The 22,703-nt window shown below is 33.2% G+C and overlaps 1 protein-coding gene across 1 annotated transcript in view; it reads left to right on the top strand.

Moving 5' to 3' along the window:
• The first annotated feature begins 4,010 nt into the window (after window positions 1-4,010).
• Window positions 4,011-22,703, top strand: part of LOC149419012 (uncharacterized) — a 56,995-nt gene continuing 38,302 nt past the window's right edge. Inside the window, exons 1-5 of the mRNA XM_089637918.1 lie at window positions 4,011-4,100; window positions 12,539-12,625; window positions 14,036-14,243; window positions 15,171-15,834; window positions 17,329-17,538. Of these exons, the coding sequence (XP_089494044.1) occupies window positions 4,011-4,100; window positions 12,539-12,625; window positions 14,036-14,243; window positions 15,171-15,834; window positions 17,329-17,538 (1,259 nt within the window). The remainder of the gene's footprint in view (window positions 4,101-12,538; window positions 12,626-14,035; window positions 14,244-15,170; window positions 15,835-17,328; window positions 17,539-22,703) is intronic.

Raw genomic sequence — 22,703 nt, 5'->3', positions numbered from 1 at the left:
GCCTAGGTCAAATGTTGGTCAATTCAGTTAGGCATTAGAAAGTATTGTAAAATATCCCCTATTTGAGTCTTCGTCACCCGCTTTAAATGAAGAGAAATGAAATCTATGTACCGGTCGGTAGCTGAGTTGACATCGCGTTTGGATCCCACCCAGGCGTAGTGTATTCAATTCCTTGGCTGGCTAAGTCCTCCATCGCAACACAGATAACATTTTCCGCTTACTGAGGTGGTAGTAGGAGATTTTCAAATATTGTCAGGTTATTCGTAACCCGGGAATGTTTGTCTTTCTTTAAAAAAAAAATAATATTTCAACCAATTTTTGAACAATTTGCCCATTTGACGTTATGTAATTCTAGATTAAACCCCATATTATAATCTTAATTTCTCGTATTTTTAATCATTTAAAGTCCGGAATTAAATATATTATTTTCTTATTTGATTTATTTTATAATTCATCATTTCAATAAAAAAAGCAAAAAATATGCCTGCACAACAGAAAAGGTTTGTACAAATTATGTCTCATGTAACTACATTTCAAGTATTTTTCCCAAACTTTTTATTTGTAGAATAGTGTGAAAAAAAAACATAAATGCACCTCGTCTTATTTTATAACCGCTAAAAATATATTTAAAAACTTCATAGATCATGCTGGAAATGACGTTACGAGATTAAAATAGTTGCCTTCTAAAAGCTCTACATATTTTTGAGTCAGAAATCAGCTTATTGCTGCTGTGCTTTGCTTCAGACAATACCTGTTTGGTCTATATATATCGTAAATTATTTATTCCGACATAGTTTTACTTTAATGGTTGTTTAGGTACATTTTTGTATATTATGTGACTGAGAGTGGGATTTTAAACGTCGATAAGGCATGATTTTTATGTGTATACCGAACAAGAGTCGCAACTGCTCCCGACTGAATAATTATATTATTGTTTTTATCTAAACACTTAAATAATGCGTACCTACCAAGAAGGATAAAATCAGATAATATTGCCGCAGTAGTTTCCCAAATAAGCTATCTATCGAATATTTACGAAAACAATAGACTTAATTTCCGAGACTATCCGATAACATACCATTAAATTGGATTCCGGCCAAAAATTGGGCAAACTTGCCGATATCGGATATCGATGGTAATGAAATATGACATAGGTAAATGGTCCTAACCGGAAGGTTCTTGAGATTTTTATAGGTTAACATGAAGGGGAGATTTTCTATCTAGTGAAAGAGTTGATGTGTTGATATTAATTTATATATTACATATTTTTAAGTGATAAAAACGGAGTAAGATGATGGTATTGTCTTTCTTGTATTTTTCTAAAAACTTTTTCATGTTATTTTATCAAGAACAGGCATATTTTTTTTTAATTTTACTGGAATAACTTCTGTCAATACCTTTTAAAGTAATTCCCACAAATTTTAATTTTAATGAGTTGGAATATTGAATTTTATTGGGAGAAAGTCTTTGACAGCATTTTCAAATATTTTTTTTTAATTTTGATTAATATGCTAGTTTGTATGCTTTAATCACAATTTTGAATGCTCAAGCAAATAACATTGTCAAATTTTGTACATTCATTCCAGAGTGATAGAACTTTTTAAAGTGGAGATACCGTAGTCCTGCTTGCTCGGGTTGTTTGAGACTCTTGTACGGTATTAATTTAAAAGTAAATATTACAAATTAGATTAATCTTTTTCAATGTTCGTTTCTTGGAAAATTTAAGAAAACAATTACAACTCTTGTACCAAAAATGTACACAGGCTTATTACGTAAGTCATGTCAATACTTTTGACACGCGTCTGACTTTTCGAACTCATATCGATTCGGTGTGCAACTCTGCAATGCGAATGCTGGGTTTTGTTATATGTAATTCGAAATCTTTTACGAATAAGGCAGTCATAAAAATGCTTTATTTTACTCTGGTTCGCAGCATTCTTGAGAGTGGATCGATAATATGGGGACCCGAAGATGCCCTTTACTCAAATGATGTAGAAAAGGTGCAAAAAAAGTTTATGCGATACCTCTACATGCGAGAGTTCGGATATTACCCTTTATTGTATCCCTCTGATTTTCTTGCCGGAATGCTGGGGATAGAACGTCTAGACGTTAGGAGAAATATTGCAATGGTGTTAGTGGCGCACAAGCTGCTAAATGGGCACATTTGCAATCCAGATATTCTGGAACGAATTTTTTTTTTATGTCCCTGATAATTTCATCAGAGCTAGACAGCACAGATTATTTATTTTTCCAAGGGGCAGGACCAACCTACCAATGATCATGCCTTTGGGGAGAATAACTACTTTGTTAAATCACCTTTCTTCTGTGATTGACATTTTCAATTTGAACCAAAGAGAATTTAAGACGGCAATCAGCATACTATTTAACAAATCTGGTTAATCAGATAGTATTGATGTACTTACCCATGCAAATAAATGTATGTACTTACTTATTATAAACTGTAATTTATAAACTGTTATTTGTGAAATGTAAATGGTTTATACTTTTTTTCACAATAAATCAAATAAAAAAAAATAAAAAATAAAAAATATACTCTACTTCCCATTTGTAACAGATCACAATAAATTGTAATATGAAAATGTTTGTAAAATTAATAAATACGGACAGAGATAATAAAAACATGCTTCTGTAAAGAAAGACAGAAAATTTATAATGCTCTAAGGTTTTTTTTGATTATTCAAATGTGTTTTTAAAAATTCACCTTGTAAACAACATCAACAAGAAAAATAACTGAATAAATCTGGCGTAATTAAAGAAATTAAAACCATTGTTTTTCGAGGTCAACTGTGCCGCATGGAGTTGCCTGGAGTCCTTTAATAATGTAATGTGGAGGCACGTGTACACTTTAATATTTAAAGCCAAGGTTAGGGATCTGCCTTGTTTACTTTTACGCACAGGTGAAAATGTCGCATATCTGAAGGGTAAAAATGATGAAAAAAACATGTTTTTGGATTCTGAAAAGAACTTTTAAAAATGTGTGTTTAATATCAGCACATTTTTATTTCAGTTTTTCTTTGATAACCTCCTTATCAAAGAGATAAGCTTCTTGACATAGACCACTGGGCGGGACATTTTTTGCTGGTGCGTTCGCGGGTGTGTTCGCGGGTGTGTTCGCGGGTGTGATTGTACAATTTGATGAAATTTTGTCAGGTTGTTTCTTAATGTTATTCGTAATCATAATTAAAATTTGACTCTGTATATAGTGTTAATATACTGCCGTGATAAGTAAAAGCACATCCTTGAGAGTTGAAACGGAGAAACTGTGTTTTTACTTATCACAGCAGTACAACAAACACTAATTTATTTTAAAAAAACACAATAAATTTGTATTACACCGATATTTATTAATATTTTTACTTGAAATCAAGTTTCGATTTGACTCGAGTATTATCATACGTTATTTATACGATTATAAAAAAATATTCATTACTAGGGCATAAAACAATGTACCTGAATGTTATTTATTTATAGCGTCACACAACAAATATTTTCATAAACATCTGTAAATCCTTATTCATAGCATTACATATGTATAATCAAGGTACATAATCATTTCCACATTTCAACAACCGTTTTACTATAATATCATGTTTACATTTAATTACACATCATAAAATTATTATACTTTTAAATAATTATATTATTACATAGAGTTTAATCAATCTTAGATTTTTAAAAGCTTTTTAAATAGTTACTTTACCTTATTTCTGCTTTTCTTAAGGCTTTCTCTCAATTACAATATATATCAAAGTATTAAAAAGTGTTTTGTACATTATTCAAAGCGATTGTTATTCAAGTTCTTTCTACATATCAATCTACCGTTCATTTTATTTATTTTTTTTTATATTTTTTCTCACTTCTCATCTCGCTCATTTCTCATCTTACTTTCTGCTGTTGTTTTGCTGTTTTCGTTGCTGTTTCTTCTGTTCTGCTCACTGTGCTCTTCTGCCCTGGTTCTAAACAGGCTGTACAAATACAGGCGCGAGCAGATGCGAGAGGCGCGCGGGCTGGGCGGGGAGACTCTCGCGCTGGGCGGCCGCCCAAGACAACATCACCCCTGCTGCCCTCGAATGAAGATGGTAAGGATCAATATACTATGTCTGCTATTGTTTGCTTTAAAATCTATCCATTATGTGTAGGTATTTGATGTTGCAATGTGGTGACCACTGACACATTGAGCATTGCTAATTTATTAAGAATCTCTTCACATTATTCGTAATACGGTTAAAGACGGGATTGCTGGAATTATTAAGGCAAATGCAGGTGTATAACACGTGTTCCGATATATAAAAATTCCTACGTTTTTTTCATTTTTACGCCTCTATGGAATATATCCATATTTATATCCATCGAGATTTATTCTAGGTATGACTAACTACCATTCTCTAGAAACTCGTAGATGTTTTGCGTTGCTAAAATATTTCTTTCAATTAATCAATGGCTTCGTCTCTAACGGTGAGATTCTGGCGCAAATCAATTTATTTGTCCCAGAGTCTCACTCTCGGGCACGTCACCATAACATATTATATTGCCGATTGAGTCGTACAAATCTCTTCCCAAATTCGCCCGTGGGAAGAGCGATACGCTATTTAAATATATTAGATAAAAATTTCGACATATTCTTCGGAAAATTCAATGAGTTTGTAAGGTTTTTGGGGCTACATTCTCACTGTGAAAATTGTACTTTTACAATTAGTTAGATAAAATATCTGTAATGTTGTAAATTTTTGTGTACACAAATAAAATAAATAAAAATAAGGTTTTTTGTAAAAAATAGCAGGAAACGGCATGCAATCTTGTTTCTAACCGGATTACCAATAATTTGAAGTGATTCTTAATATAATATCAATCCTCTCTTTTTTCGGAGTGTTTTATATATAAATTTGGTGTATAGAATGCGTAAACCACTTCTTGATAATATAAAGCAAAGTCAAGTAGAGTTTTACTATCTACTTAGAATAGTGGCACATTAACGATGATTTCAGTTGCGTTAAATAAGTACTAAATAACGATAAATACTATTTATATCAATTCAATGAGTTGCGTTGGTTTAAGTAGTTATTAAGGCGAGACAATACCCTTAAAAAACCCAGAATCTTAACGGCGTAAGTGTGGCAGCCGTGCATAAAATATGCGACGCGTGGCCCTGGTGTATTGGACATACCTGCGGCTGAATTTGCCGTGGAAATCTTAACGATATAAGTGATGAAGTCATATAAAAATAATATTCGGCGCGCGGTCCGGTATAATGGACGGACCTACGGTCGACTTTGCCCGAGCAGGCCTATAAAATCGATCTTTCCGTAGAGATTATTTTATTTTATTTTTAATGACTTTCTAGAAAAATAAAATCTGGTGATTACCGCTAATTTTATAGTTGAAAAACTTTTTATAACATTTTTCAAACCGTTTTACTTAAGATATTTGAATGGTAAGGTCCTGTTTTTATTATTTTTTAATATAAATAACTTACATCCGAAGGGATCCCTCTAGAAACATTTCATATTTTCGTTATACGTTCATTATAAATAATTAAAATGTGAGCCTCGAGCAAACCCACGTTATTAGAGTTTTATGTCGCCGTTGTTTTCGTGGTTAATTCGTAGAACTCCATTTATTTTTTTTATAAAAAATTTATTTAAATAATTTAATAATATTATTATCAAATTCTATCATTATTTTAGTTTTCTTATTATTTTAAATAAGCAGTCAAGTCATTATTAAACAATTAAGAAAATATTTCCATTTAATGTGGGGAAAACAGAGTACCTACCCAATGAATAGAGAATTTATTTTCACGATTACTTTCTCAGTAAATCGGTTTAACCGTTAATAAATCATTTTAGAAATCATAAAAATTTTAATCCAGCGGGGGTAGATAGAATCACATAAAGAAATACTAGCAGAACTTAATAATAACATTATTAAATTTAATTTACATTATTGTTTTATAATAAACACATAAATAGACGCTTAGCAAAAGTTGCACTCAGCCCCTTTGTTTAGAATGTAGTTTTAACTTTACGATCGTAAAGCGACCGTTAATCTTTATTCAACTTAAACCAAAACTGTCATGATATTTTCTGAATTTAATAGAACAAAAACAAACATTTTCTCCTACCAAGCGATTTGCGGAAGTCGATGATCTTTTGGAAGCACTCAACTATAAGTTGTCCTTAATCCTACTTCAACCAGAGTTCAAAAGTTACTTCTATTTAATTAGCACTCTACCTGTGTTTTGGCAAGACAACGACCTCAGAAATATACTTAAATGTATATGAACTGAAGTCAAATATTGTTGGGTATCGATTAGCTGTCGATCATAGAAGCCTTTTTAGAATAAGTCATCAATACCACGCACAGTTACATAACCGTGTATGTGAAATCCTTACTAATAAAAACTGACATTTAACGGTCATAAAATAGTCTATGGAAAGATGTACATTGCTTATCCAGCAAGATAGGGTAGTTCATCTGTTGTATCAAAAAATATGAAATAATAATTTATTTTCGAATTTCGGAATTTTTCCTATGTATTTTAAATGTGTTATATTTCTTCTTTTAGAAACTAGATAAAATTACGTTTTAGATTTTTGTATTTTAAATATACTTTGACATTTATGACCAAGAATATTTTAATTGCAAAAAAGACAAAAGTTGAAAAAAAAACTCTGACGCGTTGTTTCACAGAATTTGAACAATTCATCAAATTTCCAACATGATTTTGAAGTTCTTTAACGATTCTATTCGAGTACTGTTATTATTTTACTTTTCTAACATAACTTGCCAATAATGATATAATAACAGAACTTGAAAATATTCTTTGAAAATATTTCAAATTCTATGAAACAACCCGTCCTAAACTTCGAAAAATTTAAGTGAATACGAAATTTTGAAATTACATTATTTTTATCTAGGGAATCTGCAAGGAGAAGAAGATTTAACTTTTTATCTCGTATATACAATTAAAAATTATAATAGTAATTCCCAGAGAATAACAAAAAATGACATTTTGGATTCATCGTTTGCGCAATATAAACGTTGATTTCTTTGTTTTATATTTACCTAAACATTCATAAGGCATTTATGTTACTAAAAAATATCACTTTCGTGGATTTTTTGTTAAATGTACGCAGTAACAGCCAATTAAAAAATAATATGAGAAAAAAATACTTTTAAAAAGATGAAAATCTCATGTGTCAGTCTGCGAAAATGCGACGTTGCTTTCGCGACAGAATTCTTTCTCAGCCACTTTTTTTATTAGTAATAATACGAAACATTAAATGCATAATATTTATTTGATGTGGAACTAAAACACCTTTTAACGGTTGGGAAGTTTTTTATTGGTAAGGCTGTAAATATATTAAAATAAGACCTTTAATGGGCTGTGGCATATAGGTCTTTCTCCAGTATGTGTCGATTCTGGTAGCAGAACTGAGGCGGGCTTCCATGATGAGAATATTTCAGAAACTATTTATCTTTTCCCACATTCCTACCACCCTGGATCTCAAGGGTTACAACAACGGAAACTCGCCCCGTCGTGAATGTACTGGAAGCGCTGCAGTATCTGGGGAGGCCAAACATTAGGCGGTAGGCGTATATTGGACGCGAAGTCTTTCTGTACTGCTCTTTTTGTAGTTTTCCCAAAGTTTGCACATATACAATGTTGGTAGGTACAATGTCGTTAGATAACATCATATTTAAAACTACTACCAACACACAGTAACAACCTTTAAATATTTCATAAAATGTTCATTGTGAAAATACTATACAATTAACCCAATATATTTTTCAATAATTTGCGAAGTTTTCGCAGAATCGACCATGGAGTAATAATAACCGTAATATGTTAAGAAAAGATTTTAAAGTTTAAATGAATGAAATGCCATTATTAACTACCAAATTTGAAAATAGTGTCATATTTGGAAATATCCTCATTACGTGCAGTTCGATTTACGGTTATCAAAATTCTTAATTAATTCCGCATTGAAATAATATCCATCAAATTCTTCCATTCTTGTTTTGTTTGCATCTTTTAGACATGATTTTGGGTTTCAGTGTTTAACAATCGGAGTTTGCATTACATTTCCAACAGCTGTTATCAAATATTTACTGAGACCTGTCGAGTGTTTGCTATAGAAGATTACAATTGCTCAATTCAATTATTTCACTTGAGCTTGTTGGGGCCATGGGACTAGATACTTGAATACTCGTTCGAACTTAATGCAAATTAATACAAAATAACAGACGGAATATAGTTATACCAAACATAAATACTTATTTTCAGTGAACAGAATATCCGTAGAAGTGAAATCTATACCAGTTTGAAAGAAAGCGGATTTCGCCAATTAAACAAGATCGTTCGACTCCTGACTCATAAATTTCACCAGAAGTAAGATAAAATAGCTTATAACAAGATTTGTAAGTTTACGGCTTCAAAAGTAAAGACTTTATCCATCAGTAACAAAATAATAATAATCAGTAAATATTTATACTTAAAAAATATAACTATACTCGCGGGAAATATACGGTGCGTTATCTCCGATTATATTTGAAAGATAAAGCATTTCTCTTGGTACTATTCAACCTTACTGAAAGGGTCGATAGATATCTATATCAGTATCGGGTATTCAGCGTGGTATTTCTCTAAGACCTCGCTGGAAAGGACGATACATCGCTCTACCAGTATCAGGTCTTGAGCCTACGACCGGTTCAGGATCTCTGCTTGGTTCAAGGCCGTGCACTCGCTTATATAGGCCACCCGTGATACATCATTTGATAAGTAGTGAAAAGGTGAGCCACTATTGGTAAACTGTGACCAATGTGAGATAAGGATGTCATATTAGGAGCGAGAAAGTATTCGGTTTCTCACAGTTTCGTCTTGTTACAAGCTTCATATATGGATAACGTATGTGTGGTACTTACTTCGTGTATGGTAATTTTAACATACTATTTTTTGTACTACCCAAAATATTTGGATGAAAAAAAGTTGAGAAGTAAGAAAAAACTTCTTTCGAGCATAAGGATACGATCATAGCACACTTCTATCAATTTATCATTTCAGTGTTACATTCCAAGAAATTTACTCCAAAAAATGAAATTTCTAGTCCCTAATGTAATCTTGGAACAAAAAAATCACTTTTTATTTGAACTACTTTTCTTTGTAACTTTTAAAGGTCATACCCATAAATTTAATATATCATTGAGGAAGAAGATAATACTAATAAATCTAAACAAAACACGCAACAGAACAAAACACAGAAAAATAAAAAAAGATAACGATCTCAACTGAGAATCGAACCCAGGATCTCTGTCTTACCGGAACGAAATCTTTAACCACTCGTACCTAATTATTATACGTTATTTTTCTCGATCTTATTACAAAAAAATTAATATGTTTTTCCGAGACCCTATCTAGGTTACAAACAAATTCTTTACAACTTTGTCATCATTAAAAAAATATAGCCAAAAATATGAGAAAAATTAATTGGAAGATTAATTTTGAATTAGAAATATGGTCCCAATCGTCAAGTGGTCAAAGAGGTTGTCCCGGTAAGCCAGATATTCTGGGTTCAATTCTCAGTTGCAATTGAACATTATCTTTCTATTTTTCTGTATCCTTTTCTCTTTCATGTTTCGTTTGTATTTATTAGTATTATGTTCTTCTTCAAAGAAAGTATCACAAAAGCAATTCAAATTATCATATTCCAAGCAAATTCAATTAAAGTAAGCTCTCGTATTCCTGGCTTATTAGATGTTTGCCTTCATTTGAATATGTCGTTGTCGGCGAAATTTTAACGAAATTTAATATTCCCATCTAATATCAGCTCTTTCGGGTAGGACCGCGGCGTCACCCGGAAAAAGAACGGTGGAAATGTATAAATTTTAACATGTTCTTTATGCAATTTGTCGCTTTAAACGAGTCCCAAATTATAAAAAAATTGCTGCATACTATTTTTAACCCTACATTAGAAACCTTATTTTATATGCGCTTACTACAAACCTTCGTCAATTCGGCTACGCGTTCAAACTCTCAACTGTTTCCAACCTTCTGGAACCGATGGGACTATGGCATAGAATAACACTAGAAGTGCCTTCCATTTAAATTTAGACCAATAGCCCAGCGTTCTGTCTCACTCATCCACTATAGATCTCCATCCCATTTGAATTTTGTGAACACAGTTTTTGAATTAGGCAAATTAGGCAAATTGTGGATGATCAAGAAACACGCACGCTACACTCGTCTTGCGTTATTGTTTAAACTATGAATTATAGTACACCTAATAAGGGTATGTTGTGTGGCTAAAGGGGTGGAGAGGGGAAGGATATGAAGATGGAGGTAGGAAAGAGGAAGGTTATGAAGTAACTGGCTATTCAGTTCCAGTCATCTAATAAACGTGTCGATTCTGAATGGTGGTCTTTCATCAGAGCGACACTGGGAGTATCTCCCACCCAGCAACGTTACGAGAATGTTCTTTATATCAAACCATTTGCATAAAAACCACTTATTTCATTTTTTATAAACAAATTATTTGCCTCTGTCGAGTTTCCAGCCCGCGACCTATGGATTCGTATTCCTAGTGGATGTCGAATGATGTTTTAAAAAGTTTTACAAGTATTTGACATTAATACCGTTTTAAAATATTGAAAAATTATCTATATTAAAATTGTTGTTCGTGTATTGATGGTTTAGAGTTAAAGTATTATATTTCCATGAAACATATTCCTCAGAAAACTGAGTTAAAAGGTTTGCATTCCTGGAAACATATTTCAGTATTTATGTATCTTATGTAAATACAATATTTTTCCATGGACATTCATTTAGCATAAAGATAAATATATAATTGTTAAAGAGATACAATATTCGAGCTCATAAACACATTGCTTGGAGGATTTACAATATATTTTATTTTGTTTATATCTTTGGGACAGTAGGTTTAGGAGATGCAATATTTGAACCTTCAAGAAATATAAGCCATCTTTAGTACATTCAGTACATTCACTCATTTCCACTAAAATTGGAGATATTATATTTTAACACTAAGCATTATATTATATACCTTCTGACAAACTACAAAAGTGGTTAAGCAAGAATTAAATGTTACCTAATTAATATAAATAAATCATTAAAACTGCGATAATATTATTCATGTTTCAGCGTAGTCGATTCGACGAAGGTTTGTAATCTGGGGTAAAAAGCACTAAAAATACATAACATATTTTCGTTTCTGACTCCTGTTCTGTTTTTCGAGAGTTTTGTTTTACCTCGAACTCGTTTCCTTCACGGCTACATTAACAATATGAAAATGGAAAGGTGGCCGAAATATTAATGACATTCCCAAAAGGTTTTCCTGGTTCCGCCAAAAGGCTTTTTGTGGAATCCTTTCTTAGTATTAAACCACTCATTCATGGCGCTTTTGATGCAAATACATTAACGTTCTTATTTCAAATGAGCAATTATGGTGTGACGAAATTTTGAATGGGGGTGAAGAAGAATATTTTATCTTAAAAAATTGAGGCCTTATAATTTAATACAGGGTTTTCCAATAAGAGGTGTTATTTTGAATAGCACGCTATTTCAGTAGATGTTACTTTTAAAGCTGTCATTTTTTGTCATTTGACTAGTAGAAACTACGCCATTAATAAAAATGGAACGATACACGCTTCAACAACGCATTGAAATTCACTTGAGTGAATCAAATGCAAATCATCTTGAGTGATGAGGCCCATTTCCACCTCGGTGGCTTCGTCAACAAGCAAAATTGCCGCATCTGGGGCTCAGAAAACCCAAGAGTTATTGTTAAAAAGCCTCTCTATCCTCAACGTGTGACTGTTTATGGTCCGGCGGAGTCATTGGACCTTACTTTTTAGAAAATGAGGCTGGAGCAACAGTTACGGTGAATGGATTGCGCTATCGAGAGATGATTAATGATTTTTTTATGGCCGAAATTGGATGGTATTGATCTGGACACACACAAGCAACGAAACCATTGATCTTTTACGATTGAATATCAAAATAACACCCCTTATTGGAAAACCCTGTATTTGGAAATCAATTTTAATTGCATTCATTTGGTATATCATTTATTATTGATATATTGATATATTGATATATTGATATGCAAATCAAAGCTACGCGTAACTTAGGCTTAGTTCTTTCGCAGATCTCTCGTCTATCATTTGTATTTATATATTTCACTTTCAAACTATCTTTAGTAATCTTCTTTTTGAACGCAGATTACGGAGCCTTAAATTCTTGATGGCCGACGGTAAATTTTCGCCGCGCGTCATCTGATTACATTTTCGTGATAACTTACTTGTTTTTTGCTAAATTATGTTTTTCAAAATTTTGCCATCTTACTACCTAATGTGTATTTATATTTATGGAAATAATAAGAAATCTGCCATATGTAGTTTCCCCAGAATAGCTAGATGATTTTTTAACAGTATCCTTAAGGATACGTTGGCGTTCAAGAGGTTAAGTGGATATCGCAAATAAAACTTGGTGTTATTTCAGCTGTGTCAGCCGGAGAACGAGTGTCCTGAGGAGGCCCCGAGCCCCCGTCCCCTGCTCCGAGCAGCCTCCATCTGCGTTCCAGATGATGTAAGAAGGCACTATTTACTTTCATTTTTTACGTTGAATTGATGATATCATTGTATAATTACACTTCTTTGAAGTAGAACGTGTGAACAAAAATGAAAAAAAAAAAACAAAAACAAACAGCAAACCTAACATAACTTCCTAATGATACCTACATTGAAACAATTTAAAACTTTTTTCCATTTTTTTTAAATTTTTTACCGTTTCCAGTTTCAGTTTATTATAATAGTCATCTCCAGACTGATACGCAACTTAAACTATGGTTTACTAACTTTTTTAGTTAGGCAGGTTATTTTTAATGATTTTATTGTAGGTATGTAGAACTTTAACATCTCTGTCTTTGTCAAATGAGTGTTTATTGTCTAGTAGGTGTGACGCAACATTCGACAAGTCACCTTTATCATTTACCTAATTTGTGATGTGTTGTCTTTTGCGGGTTTTGAACCCCCTCCCAGTTTCGGGGTTATGTATACAAACCATAGTTTAAGGAATAATTGTTCCACTCCGAAAATGGCTATAATAAGCTGAAACCGGTCACGGTCAAAAAAGAAAATATGTTGAAATTTTTTTTTATTTTTTAATTATATCATTATACTGGAACTCCACAATGATTTGGCAGTATCAAAAATTGGAATATTAACTTCCTAACCTTACACAACATATCAGGTTGGGCGTATTACTTCGTAGTAGGTATTTTGATGCAAAATTTCATATCTTGTCTCTAAGATAAGAGCTTGGGATAGCTCTTTTTAAACGATATCTAAATTCTATGGCATTTTCTTATTTTCCTCTTAAAAGAAGAGTAAAGGGAGATAAGGGAGGGTAAGAACAGCTCTCAAATCGTCATGTACCTACTTGTAAATGAATATTCATCGCTTACAAATCTTAAATTGTTAATTTCTTCAACTTTATAAAATTCTCTCAAAGCGAGCTATGTATTTGTCATTTGAACTCTCCATTTAAACAAGGAATAATTGGGATATTACCTCGGTCAATATTTAAAATAAACATACTTATTTCAGTTGTCGGTGCATTAGTGCGTGTAATTGTATTCCTGCGTATTGCATAAAACATCATTTTAAATTGGAAATTTTCCCGATTGGCCAGGCTTTTGTATCACGAAACACGTCAAGATAGCATTTTTTATGTTCTTCTTTATTCAAAGTAGGTACCAAAATTACTTTATTAAATAATTTTGAAAAAAAATTGTCATGTTTTTTCTTTTGTTCAAATGTTTAACAGATGCGGATATACTACGTAATTTTTAAGTTTACTGACATTCGAAAGATAAATTTATTCTTTTGAAGGCTGAAGAATATATTATTCTTTTTATAAAAGTTTTCAGTTTCATTAAAAATATTAAATAAATAGATACATTAAATTAACTTTTTTTTAAAACTGTTGAACTTCCAGAACACATCCGGCCTGGCCCTGTTGTCCCCTCCATCCCTGGGCAGGAGACGCTCCTCAGTGATGTTCAGCGACGTGGTGGTGCTACACGGTGCGGAGTGCGGCGGTAGTGGGCCCTCGGGCACGGGCTCGCCGAACCTCTCGCCGCCGCCCGCGGGAGGGGCGCGTGAAGGGGCTAATGTGTGCAGCAGCGAGAAGATGACCCAGACTGGTTAGTGGGTTACTGAAATTTTCATTTTGAGCTTGAATATTTAACTTCTTACTATTTATTTAGGATAAAACACAGATACAGACAGTCATATTAATATATTAGGATTTCTCACGGATTAACACTTTTGAACTTTGAACCTCAAACACTGATCTTTGAACTTTAAATTTGAACTTTGAACTTTGCGCTTTGAACTTTGTTCTTTGAACTTTAAACTTATAATAGAATCAGGTCTTGTCCAAGAATCCGAATAACAGAAGAGTACGTATGAACGTGAATAAGGCAAAGAGTATAAATCAAGACTGAGTTGTTTGGCGGTCCGTCCTCTCTGCCCATCTCTGCGGGAAGCGGCGAGATATTTAACTTTAAACTATGAAGTTGAATTTTTTTTATTTTTGAACTTTGATCCGCGAACTTGTAAATATAAATTATGAAATAAAACTAAAGTGTCAGCTACACTACTCGCTTAGACGCTTCGACGAAGTCCTCGACGAAGTTAGCCGAAGTTCGAAGTGCGTGCCCACACACTCGTGCAACTTCGCGAGTAACGCTTCGAGTCCTTTGACTCGGGCGCATTTACCGACAACAATCGGAAGTCGGGCGAAGCGAAGCGAAGTTGCCCGAAGCGAAGTGAAGTTCGTGCCCACACTATCGTATTCGGTCAACTTCGATCAACTTCGCGAGTAGTGTAGCTGGGCTTTAAGCCTTAAAATCCGTTTTTACATAGGTAGTCGATAAACTCTAATATTACAGAACAGTGCATTCCTGTTCACTTAGTATGACTGTTGGTCAAATAATTCTGTTACCCGCCTTGAGTATTAACCTCGGCCTGTCTGACTCAAGTAAAAATAAGAAAACATATTTTAAAAATGCCCTGTAAACTTTTTCTATCCAAGTAACCTGTTATGACCATGCGTGATATATTTTTAGGGGATGGAAATATCTGGCAGACAAATCCAAATCAACAAGCTGCCAACACTGATCTTGGCTTGACAGATGCAGCCATGACATGTCAAGAACTACTAGCACTTTCAGGAGCATTGTCAGCCGCTCTACCAACGGGCCAGGTGGCTTTGGACTCTTTCTTCGACTCTTTAACTAAAGGCATCACCAAGAGAAATACTTCCACTCTCACTGGACCCAACTCAATACCAAACGAAACACAAAGAATGTCCCCACCAAACCAAATGCTCCTAGATGAAGATTTCTCCTGCTGCGGGGACATGCAACAATTTGAAATAGGTTTTGTCCAAAAGAAAGAAAAGAAAAAGCGATCTAGACTAATGAGGATCATTATCAGAACGTACAGATTCTTTGGAGGAATTTTGGGTGGAACAAGAAGATCGGTTAAGAGATTGGTAGAACACAAATACTTCCAGCAAGGTATCTTGCTAGCAATCCTGATCAACACTCTGTCCATGGGAATCGAATACCACAATCAACCAGAAGGACTGACGGTGATTGTTGAAATCAGCAACGTAGCTTTTTCGGCAATATTTGCAGTGGAGATGCTGCTGAAAGTAATAGCGGAAGGACCGTTTGGATATGTTTCTAATGGGTTCAACGTGTTTGATGGAGTCATCGTTGTATTGAGGTAAGATTCAAATTATCCCGTTCTATTTTCTGGGGACGAAAATTCGTTTGTATTTTGACTGTCACAACTTTCAAACTAGTGATGTTTCGTTCATGAACGAGTGAGCCGTATTTATACGACTCCCGGTAAACCATACCACGGCTCAATGAACGGTTACTCTTTTTTATTATTTATTCTTATAAACGGCGTCTGACAGTCCAACATCTGGACTTGAACATATGTTCCTACATTACACCTGCCAACTACCTAATATCTTATTTTTCTCGTGGTACGAGCGACGTACCGGTACCAAGAGTCGTACGATCATCCAAAAGCTTATGCTGGGAGCTGGGAGCCGTAGCGGAGAAGCCTAATGGGAGAGCCGCACCATGGGAGCCGTATCGGCGAGTTGTATTGGGCGAGCACAGTGTTCTCATTGCTGATACGATCTGAGCTCACGGTTCCCGTTCAATTGAGTCGACTCTTTGAGCAGTACGAAAATATTGAACTGATACCGTGGCTTCCGCTTTTAGAATGAGTCATTACCCATCGCTAGTTCAAACGGTGGAAGAGGCATTTGTCAAAAGAAATCTAAAAAGAAAAAATTTGAGGTCTTCGCAAAGCTCTAAACGTTAGTCATAAAACATATTTTAGTTCAGCCACTCAGAGTTACATTGTAAAATATCTTCCCGTTAAACGTTGTGTCCGGAAACTCATAGTGCAATCAGGAAACCGATGAATCTACATCACATTTGGAGTCGATTTCGTTAGTATTATTTTCTTCTTCAATGATATATTATTAATTTATTCCGGTTTACGTCGATTCCTTACTGGTCCAGGAAGAAGCGGGGTAAGGCTAACAAACTAAAGACTGAAAATTTATTCTTAAAATTTTGTATCGTCTCGGAAGGAAATAAATTGTTTCTGAGGTAAAAAAAACAATGAAACAGTCACGGTAAAAATAGACGGACTTTTATTTATAGTTTTTCTACATAAACATAAAATTAAAACACAAATCAAATAACATGAAGACCTTCGGACTTTAAACAAGGGATAATTCCTAAAGTGTTTGTTAAAAATACTTAACATAATTAACTCAGGGTGAGAACCCTGAGAACTTATCATAAATTATCGGTTATTCTTGTGTACTTTGTGACCCATTCCTTTCTTCGAGATGCGTGCGGAATACAAAAACATGTTTGCATACAATTTTCAACAGATGTGTGGCCACACACCCGCATACCTTAGAGGGGGCAATGGTTAGACCTACAAAAGGTTAACTTAATGAATCCTGTATCGGTCTCAAATTGATAATGACTTAACTTACACTATAACACGTACTTGGGTATACATACTATTAGTGAATCCTATAGTATAATATACCTTTTATGAATAAAAATTTCCTGACAACACTTCTTCATCTCCAAATTCCTGTAGTGATAAAATATAAATTGTCCGACTTTACAGGTAGGTACTAAACTTTTTAATTATATTTCTTAACAATTCCATCACTAGTGCTTTTGAGCTGACCCAGACCTTTATGGGGGATAGAGAGCAACAAGGAAGCTCAGGTCTGTCGGTCCTCAGGACATTCCGGCTGCTGAGGATACTAAAGCTTGTCCGCTTCATGCCCAACTTGAGGCGGCAACTGTTTGTAATGCTGCGGACCATGGACAATGTTGCCATCTTCTTCTCGCTGCTGGTTCTCTTCATATTCATCTTCAGGTTCGTTTCAATTTCAACATTGTTTTTCTTACAATTTTTATGTTAAAATGAGCTGGTTTTCTATGAATTCAAACTCAAAATGCGAGAGATGGAAACATTTTGAAAGGTTTAGGTTAGGTTTAACGACTAAAGCAAATGTAATAAACCCAAATCAACTGAACCTAACTAAGCTTTTCTAAATAGTAAAATAGAATATTACCCTAACAACGTTGTCGTAAGCCATAGAAAAAAAACCTTTAGGTACGCTGTTTTAAAAATTGTTTTTTGTTTTTATGGAAAACCAACTCATTTTTACCAAGTATGCTCATTGTAAAACTATTTTATCAAAATAAAATAAATTATTTACTAGTTTTAATTATGATTAGACATTTAAAAAAATCTAGCTAAGTAATAATGTTTTCTTTGGACTTATTATAAAAAACTTTTCCCTGTTTATATTTAGCATCGACAGTAAAAAAACAGCGTTTTTTTTACTAAACCAAATTATTACATCCAGTTACAGGTAAATCATTTTAAAAGGACCCCCACTTGTCTAGTGGTGAACTGGATGGATTAAAAAAAACCCAATGACTTAAAAATGATAAAAAAAACAACCCATAAAAAACTTTTTTTTACTACATCAGATCTATTTTGAAATGACTTTTTTATCTGGTTTTGCTGAGGATTGAATCTTCCTGCCCATGAATTGGAGTTGACAATTCTACCAATCGAGCCAAATCCCGATTGGATAAGACCGAAATTTATCGCGTATATTAACTGCTGTAGTGTCATCGAATTTCAGAGTAATGCGTATGTGTCCGCGTGATTGTGCATGATTGATAGAATGCATTGTCATCGACAAAAAGACTGTCTACCGAATTTTAACTCCATCGGATTTCGGGTAGTGGGTTAATTTACACTTCCAATATTTGCCTTCACTCACAAAAACAAAGTTAAAATTCAAATAGATCTTTTTTTTTAAATAACGATTAGTTTGAAAGCAAATTCATTTTTTTTTAATAAAGCATAAAGTACAAAGGGTATAGATTATCGGAACATCTTATTTTTAGGTGCAGTTTACCCTATAAACAATAAATCAAAAAAACATGTTTATTCAAATTTGCATTGTGCACATTTTAAAGTGTAAATATGTCAATTTTACATCTTTGTTAAAATGTACGCGTTAGGGTCTCATCACACAGGTCGGTAAAGTATCGACAAAAACCGAGGGCGGTATACCGAGAGCAACCGATCCAATATATCTCTATCGGGGCCTGCAGTGCAAGCGGTCGGGGGGCGAGAGGAAGTGATATGACGTATTTCCCGGATACAACTAGTGGGTAATCTCAGTGGGCGCTCGATATTTATCGCGACACCACCGACTCCACATAACGAACTTATAATTACCATTTTTACCAATAACATTTATTTTAGTTTAAAATGATTTTAAAATATTTCAAAGACTTTGTAATGTAGGCACATTAATAATATCACACATAAAATTACAATCTCGTCCTCACTTGGTGACTAACTTGATTCACAATCGTTTGTTATTGTTTATATGTTTACGCGCCTTTTTCAATCTCTTATCAAATTACAATGAATATATTAATTTACCCATTACAATAGTACACTTATACCCGTACCCGTGAGTCTGGTGATGATCAGCGTAAAGGCGGTAAATCTGCAATGTCGACAGTTTTATAAGATAAAAGCTACATAGCTTATGTTCCGTATGCAGAGATCATGCAACATACACCGCGCAACATACACCGCGCAACATACACCGCGCAACATTTCTCCCGCCTGTAGAGGGTTTTTTGACGATACTTTACCGACCTGTAGGACGAGACACTCATTGTGTCCCGTGAAGTCACACGCTTTCCGGCCGGTCGCAAAGTCAACGATTTGATGGCTTATATCTCCGGTGCTCTGCAACATTTTGTTCTGCTTCTAAAATTCAAAAAGGTCTTTCCTCAGCAAGCTCAAATTAAAATAATACATTTGTAAAAAAAGACATTCGTTGTAGAAGACGACCTCATTATTAAATTGTTAATAAATTGAAGAATAATTGATAAACGGCGTGAACAAATTAATGCAAATGTGTCCCCTTTGAAATGATTTACCTATATATATTATGTCAACCTCTTAATTTTATCTGTATCGTTTCAACATAATTATATCGTTAAAGATACAAATTTAAAAATAAAAATCAACCCCTAGATAACTGATAATCGTTAATGATAATGCATAAAACAACTGAAATTCACTGTTGGAATAACATTTTTATTCCCGCTCAAAGTAGGTTGCATAATTTGACAATATTGTACCTGTGTTTTCCATCTACGCCAATGTTTATCTGTGCACAAATGGTAATGTTCGGCGCCAAAATGTAAGTAGGGCAACGTGCATTTTAGCCCCGCGACAAATTACCCGGTTCACGAGTAAGGCGACGAATGCCAAAATATCAATCATCGCTAACGAGAACCATAACAGTCGAACCGTTCTAATTATAACTAACCTACCTACGATAATTAAGTTAAACAGCGCAGCGGTTAATGGCTGTCGGGTTTAGTCTTCCGTTATTGATAGGACCTCAATTTATAATCCATGGATTTTGCAATAAATAGATGAATGACTATGAATTTTAAAAGTGTCCTGAAATTTAATATTATATGTTTTTTTATGAATATTGATTGTATTGAAAAATTATTTTTAAAGTAATCGAATTAAATAGTCTACTAAACTACTAATAAACAACTAAACGCTCTTTTTTTATGACGAATTCGCTTCCGTTATTGACAGGAACTCAATTTATAATCCATGAATTTTCCAATAAATAGATGGATGACTATGATTATTTTTTAAAGTCTTTTATCTTTTTAGTGATGGTCGTATTGTAAAATCAATTTCGAAATAATGAAATGAAGGTAAAACGCTCTATTTTTTATGACGAATTCGTCTATTAACGACTCAAAAAATAAATCAGTGTGAGCTATTTTAACGGGTTGACTTTTTTTAACATGGTTAATTTTTTTTAATTATCACGTCGTTATTTATATTCAAAGATATTTTATAAATAAGTAAATATATTTTTTAAGTGAACTCAAGGAGTAAGTAAGTTGGTAAAAAGTTAAAAATAAGTACTGCTTTTAAAACATAAAATTGTAATATTCAATCATAGAGAACGATATTACCGACTCACGAAAAATGTGAAAAATAAAAGATTCAGTCGCATCTGGGTATTGAACTCGGGACCTTTGACTTGCTGAGGAAATGTTCTGACCACTGAGCTAATTCGACCAGATCTACCTATGTCTTTTTTTAACTGTATCATATTTTGACTGAGAGCTACCAACATTACCTGCATATTCTTAGGGCTGTTTTTGACTTCCTTTTTAAATAATATTTTGTAGAATGTTGTCTTCAATTAATATTAAAAATATTTTTTAAATTAAAAAAAATGCTACTTTAATCCATTGCGATTAATTTTCCTCAGATGTGTGATCCATTGTAATTATTAGATTAAAATTTACATGCTTTAATCAAGAAATGTTGACATTACGCTATACAAAAGGTAGATTCGCATTCGAAAACAAAAAGTTAAATCAAATTACTTAAGAGCACTGCTAATCTTCATTAGTTTACTGAAAAAACATTACGTCGGAAGGTTTTCTCTTGGCTTTTTACATTCCGAGAAATCAGTCTTAATTTGCTCCCTCAGAGAACGGTCCCAAAACTCTCACAAGTTTAATTAAAGAACCTACTAACTAAAGGTAAAAAGCGCCTTTATGCTTTCAATTTCAGCTAAACGACAAGTACGTATTACTGGATCATTTTCAAACAGAATATTGTTCACTTTATCTTTGTTCTTTTAGGATATTATTTGAACTCTCCCCTTTGAATTGATTTCTTTGAAATTAGATTACTTTTAACTTTCCTTTGTCTATGAATTTCAAATCAATATTTGATTAACTCTAATCGAAGCGTGTAAAACAATTGATTATTCAAATATAATATTATTCTTTTTTTGAATTACTTATTAGTAAAACCTCAAATTGCAACGTACAATCATCAATGAAGACAATATTAGCAACTCTCAAAGGAAAATTTGAAACTTAAAAATCATAAACATAAAGACAGCAGCCTCTATAAATATATAAGCGAAATATGCAAGGCTGAGGTCCTCGTGGCTTGAAACTTTTAATTAAGTATTACAATTTGAGGTTTCACTTATTAAGTTTTTTTTTTAAATATATATTTATAAAATATTAATCCTAGACTTGTAGAAAAGTCAATAGATATCCAACAATAAAATAAAAATTGATATATTTATCCAAGACATTATCGAGATTGCATTTAGTTCGGGAAGAATCTTGAAATCATAAACATAAGATAGCAGCCAACGAAAATATGCGTTAAGAAAATGAAGATGATGTTGGTAGTTTTAAGACGAAGTATGATTCAGTTAAATATGACCGGGTCAGATTAGTTCAGTGATAGAGCAAAGCCCCGGAAAAGCTGAGGTCCTGGGTTTAATTTTTAGATGCGATCAACTCTTTTTCTGATTTTTCTATTTAAAATTTTCGCTTGAGAATTGCTAATACTGTATTCGATGATTAAATATTTTTTTTGTTAATTTTGTAAAAAATTTAATTCTTACATATGTTAGTTATGCGGAAATGTTAAAGTAACAGCTTTTATGCCTTTCTGATGATTCTTAAATTGTGGTTAAGCCACTTACAGGCGTTCTAAGAAGGTAATTATTTATTATTATATCACATAAATTAGGATTTTTAAAAGTTGTTATTAATAATTATAATATAATATTTCACTCAGTGCAGTGGAAATATAATAATTATATTACAATTAAAGAGCTTAGTTTTTTTATAACTGGAGTTTCCCAATAGAAAATAAAATACTAACTTTAAATCACTTAACTATAAAAAAAACTTATAGACCAGCCGTAAATAAATAACGTAAATAGGAAATTTTACTTGAATGTAAAAGTTATGTATTATTTTTGTGTACCTCCATATTCGCTTGAATCCACGGTATCTGTATGCAAAATGCAGCAATCAGACTATAAAATAAATTAAGCAACACATTCAAAATTAACGAACCAAACTTTCTCGGTTCAGGTAAGATTGTGTTCATTGCAGACAAGATTTTTGTTCGATACCAAG

This window comes from Hesperophylax consimilis, chromosome 12, assembly GCF_061612785.1.
Source record: "Hesperophylax consimilis isolate HC1 chromosome 12, BYU_Hcon_1.0, whole genome shotgun sequence".
NCBI classification, from domain to species: Eukaryota; Metazoa; Arthropoda; class Insecta; order Trichoptera; family Limnephilidae; genus Hesperophylax; species Hesperophylax consimilis.
The sequence above is the reverse complement of the archived record's forward strand: the minus strand, read 5'-3'. Positions and strand labels throughout refer to the sequence as shown.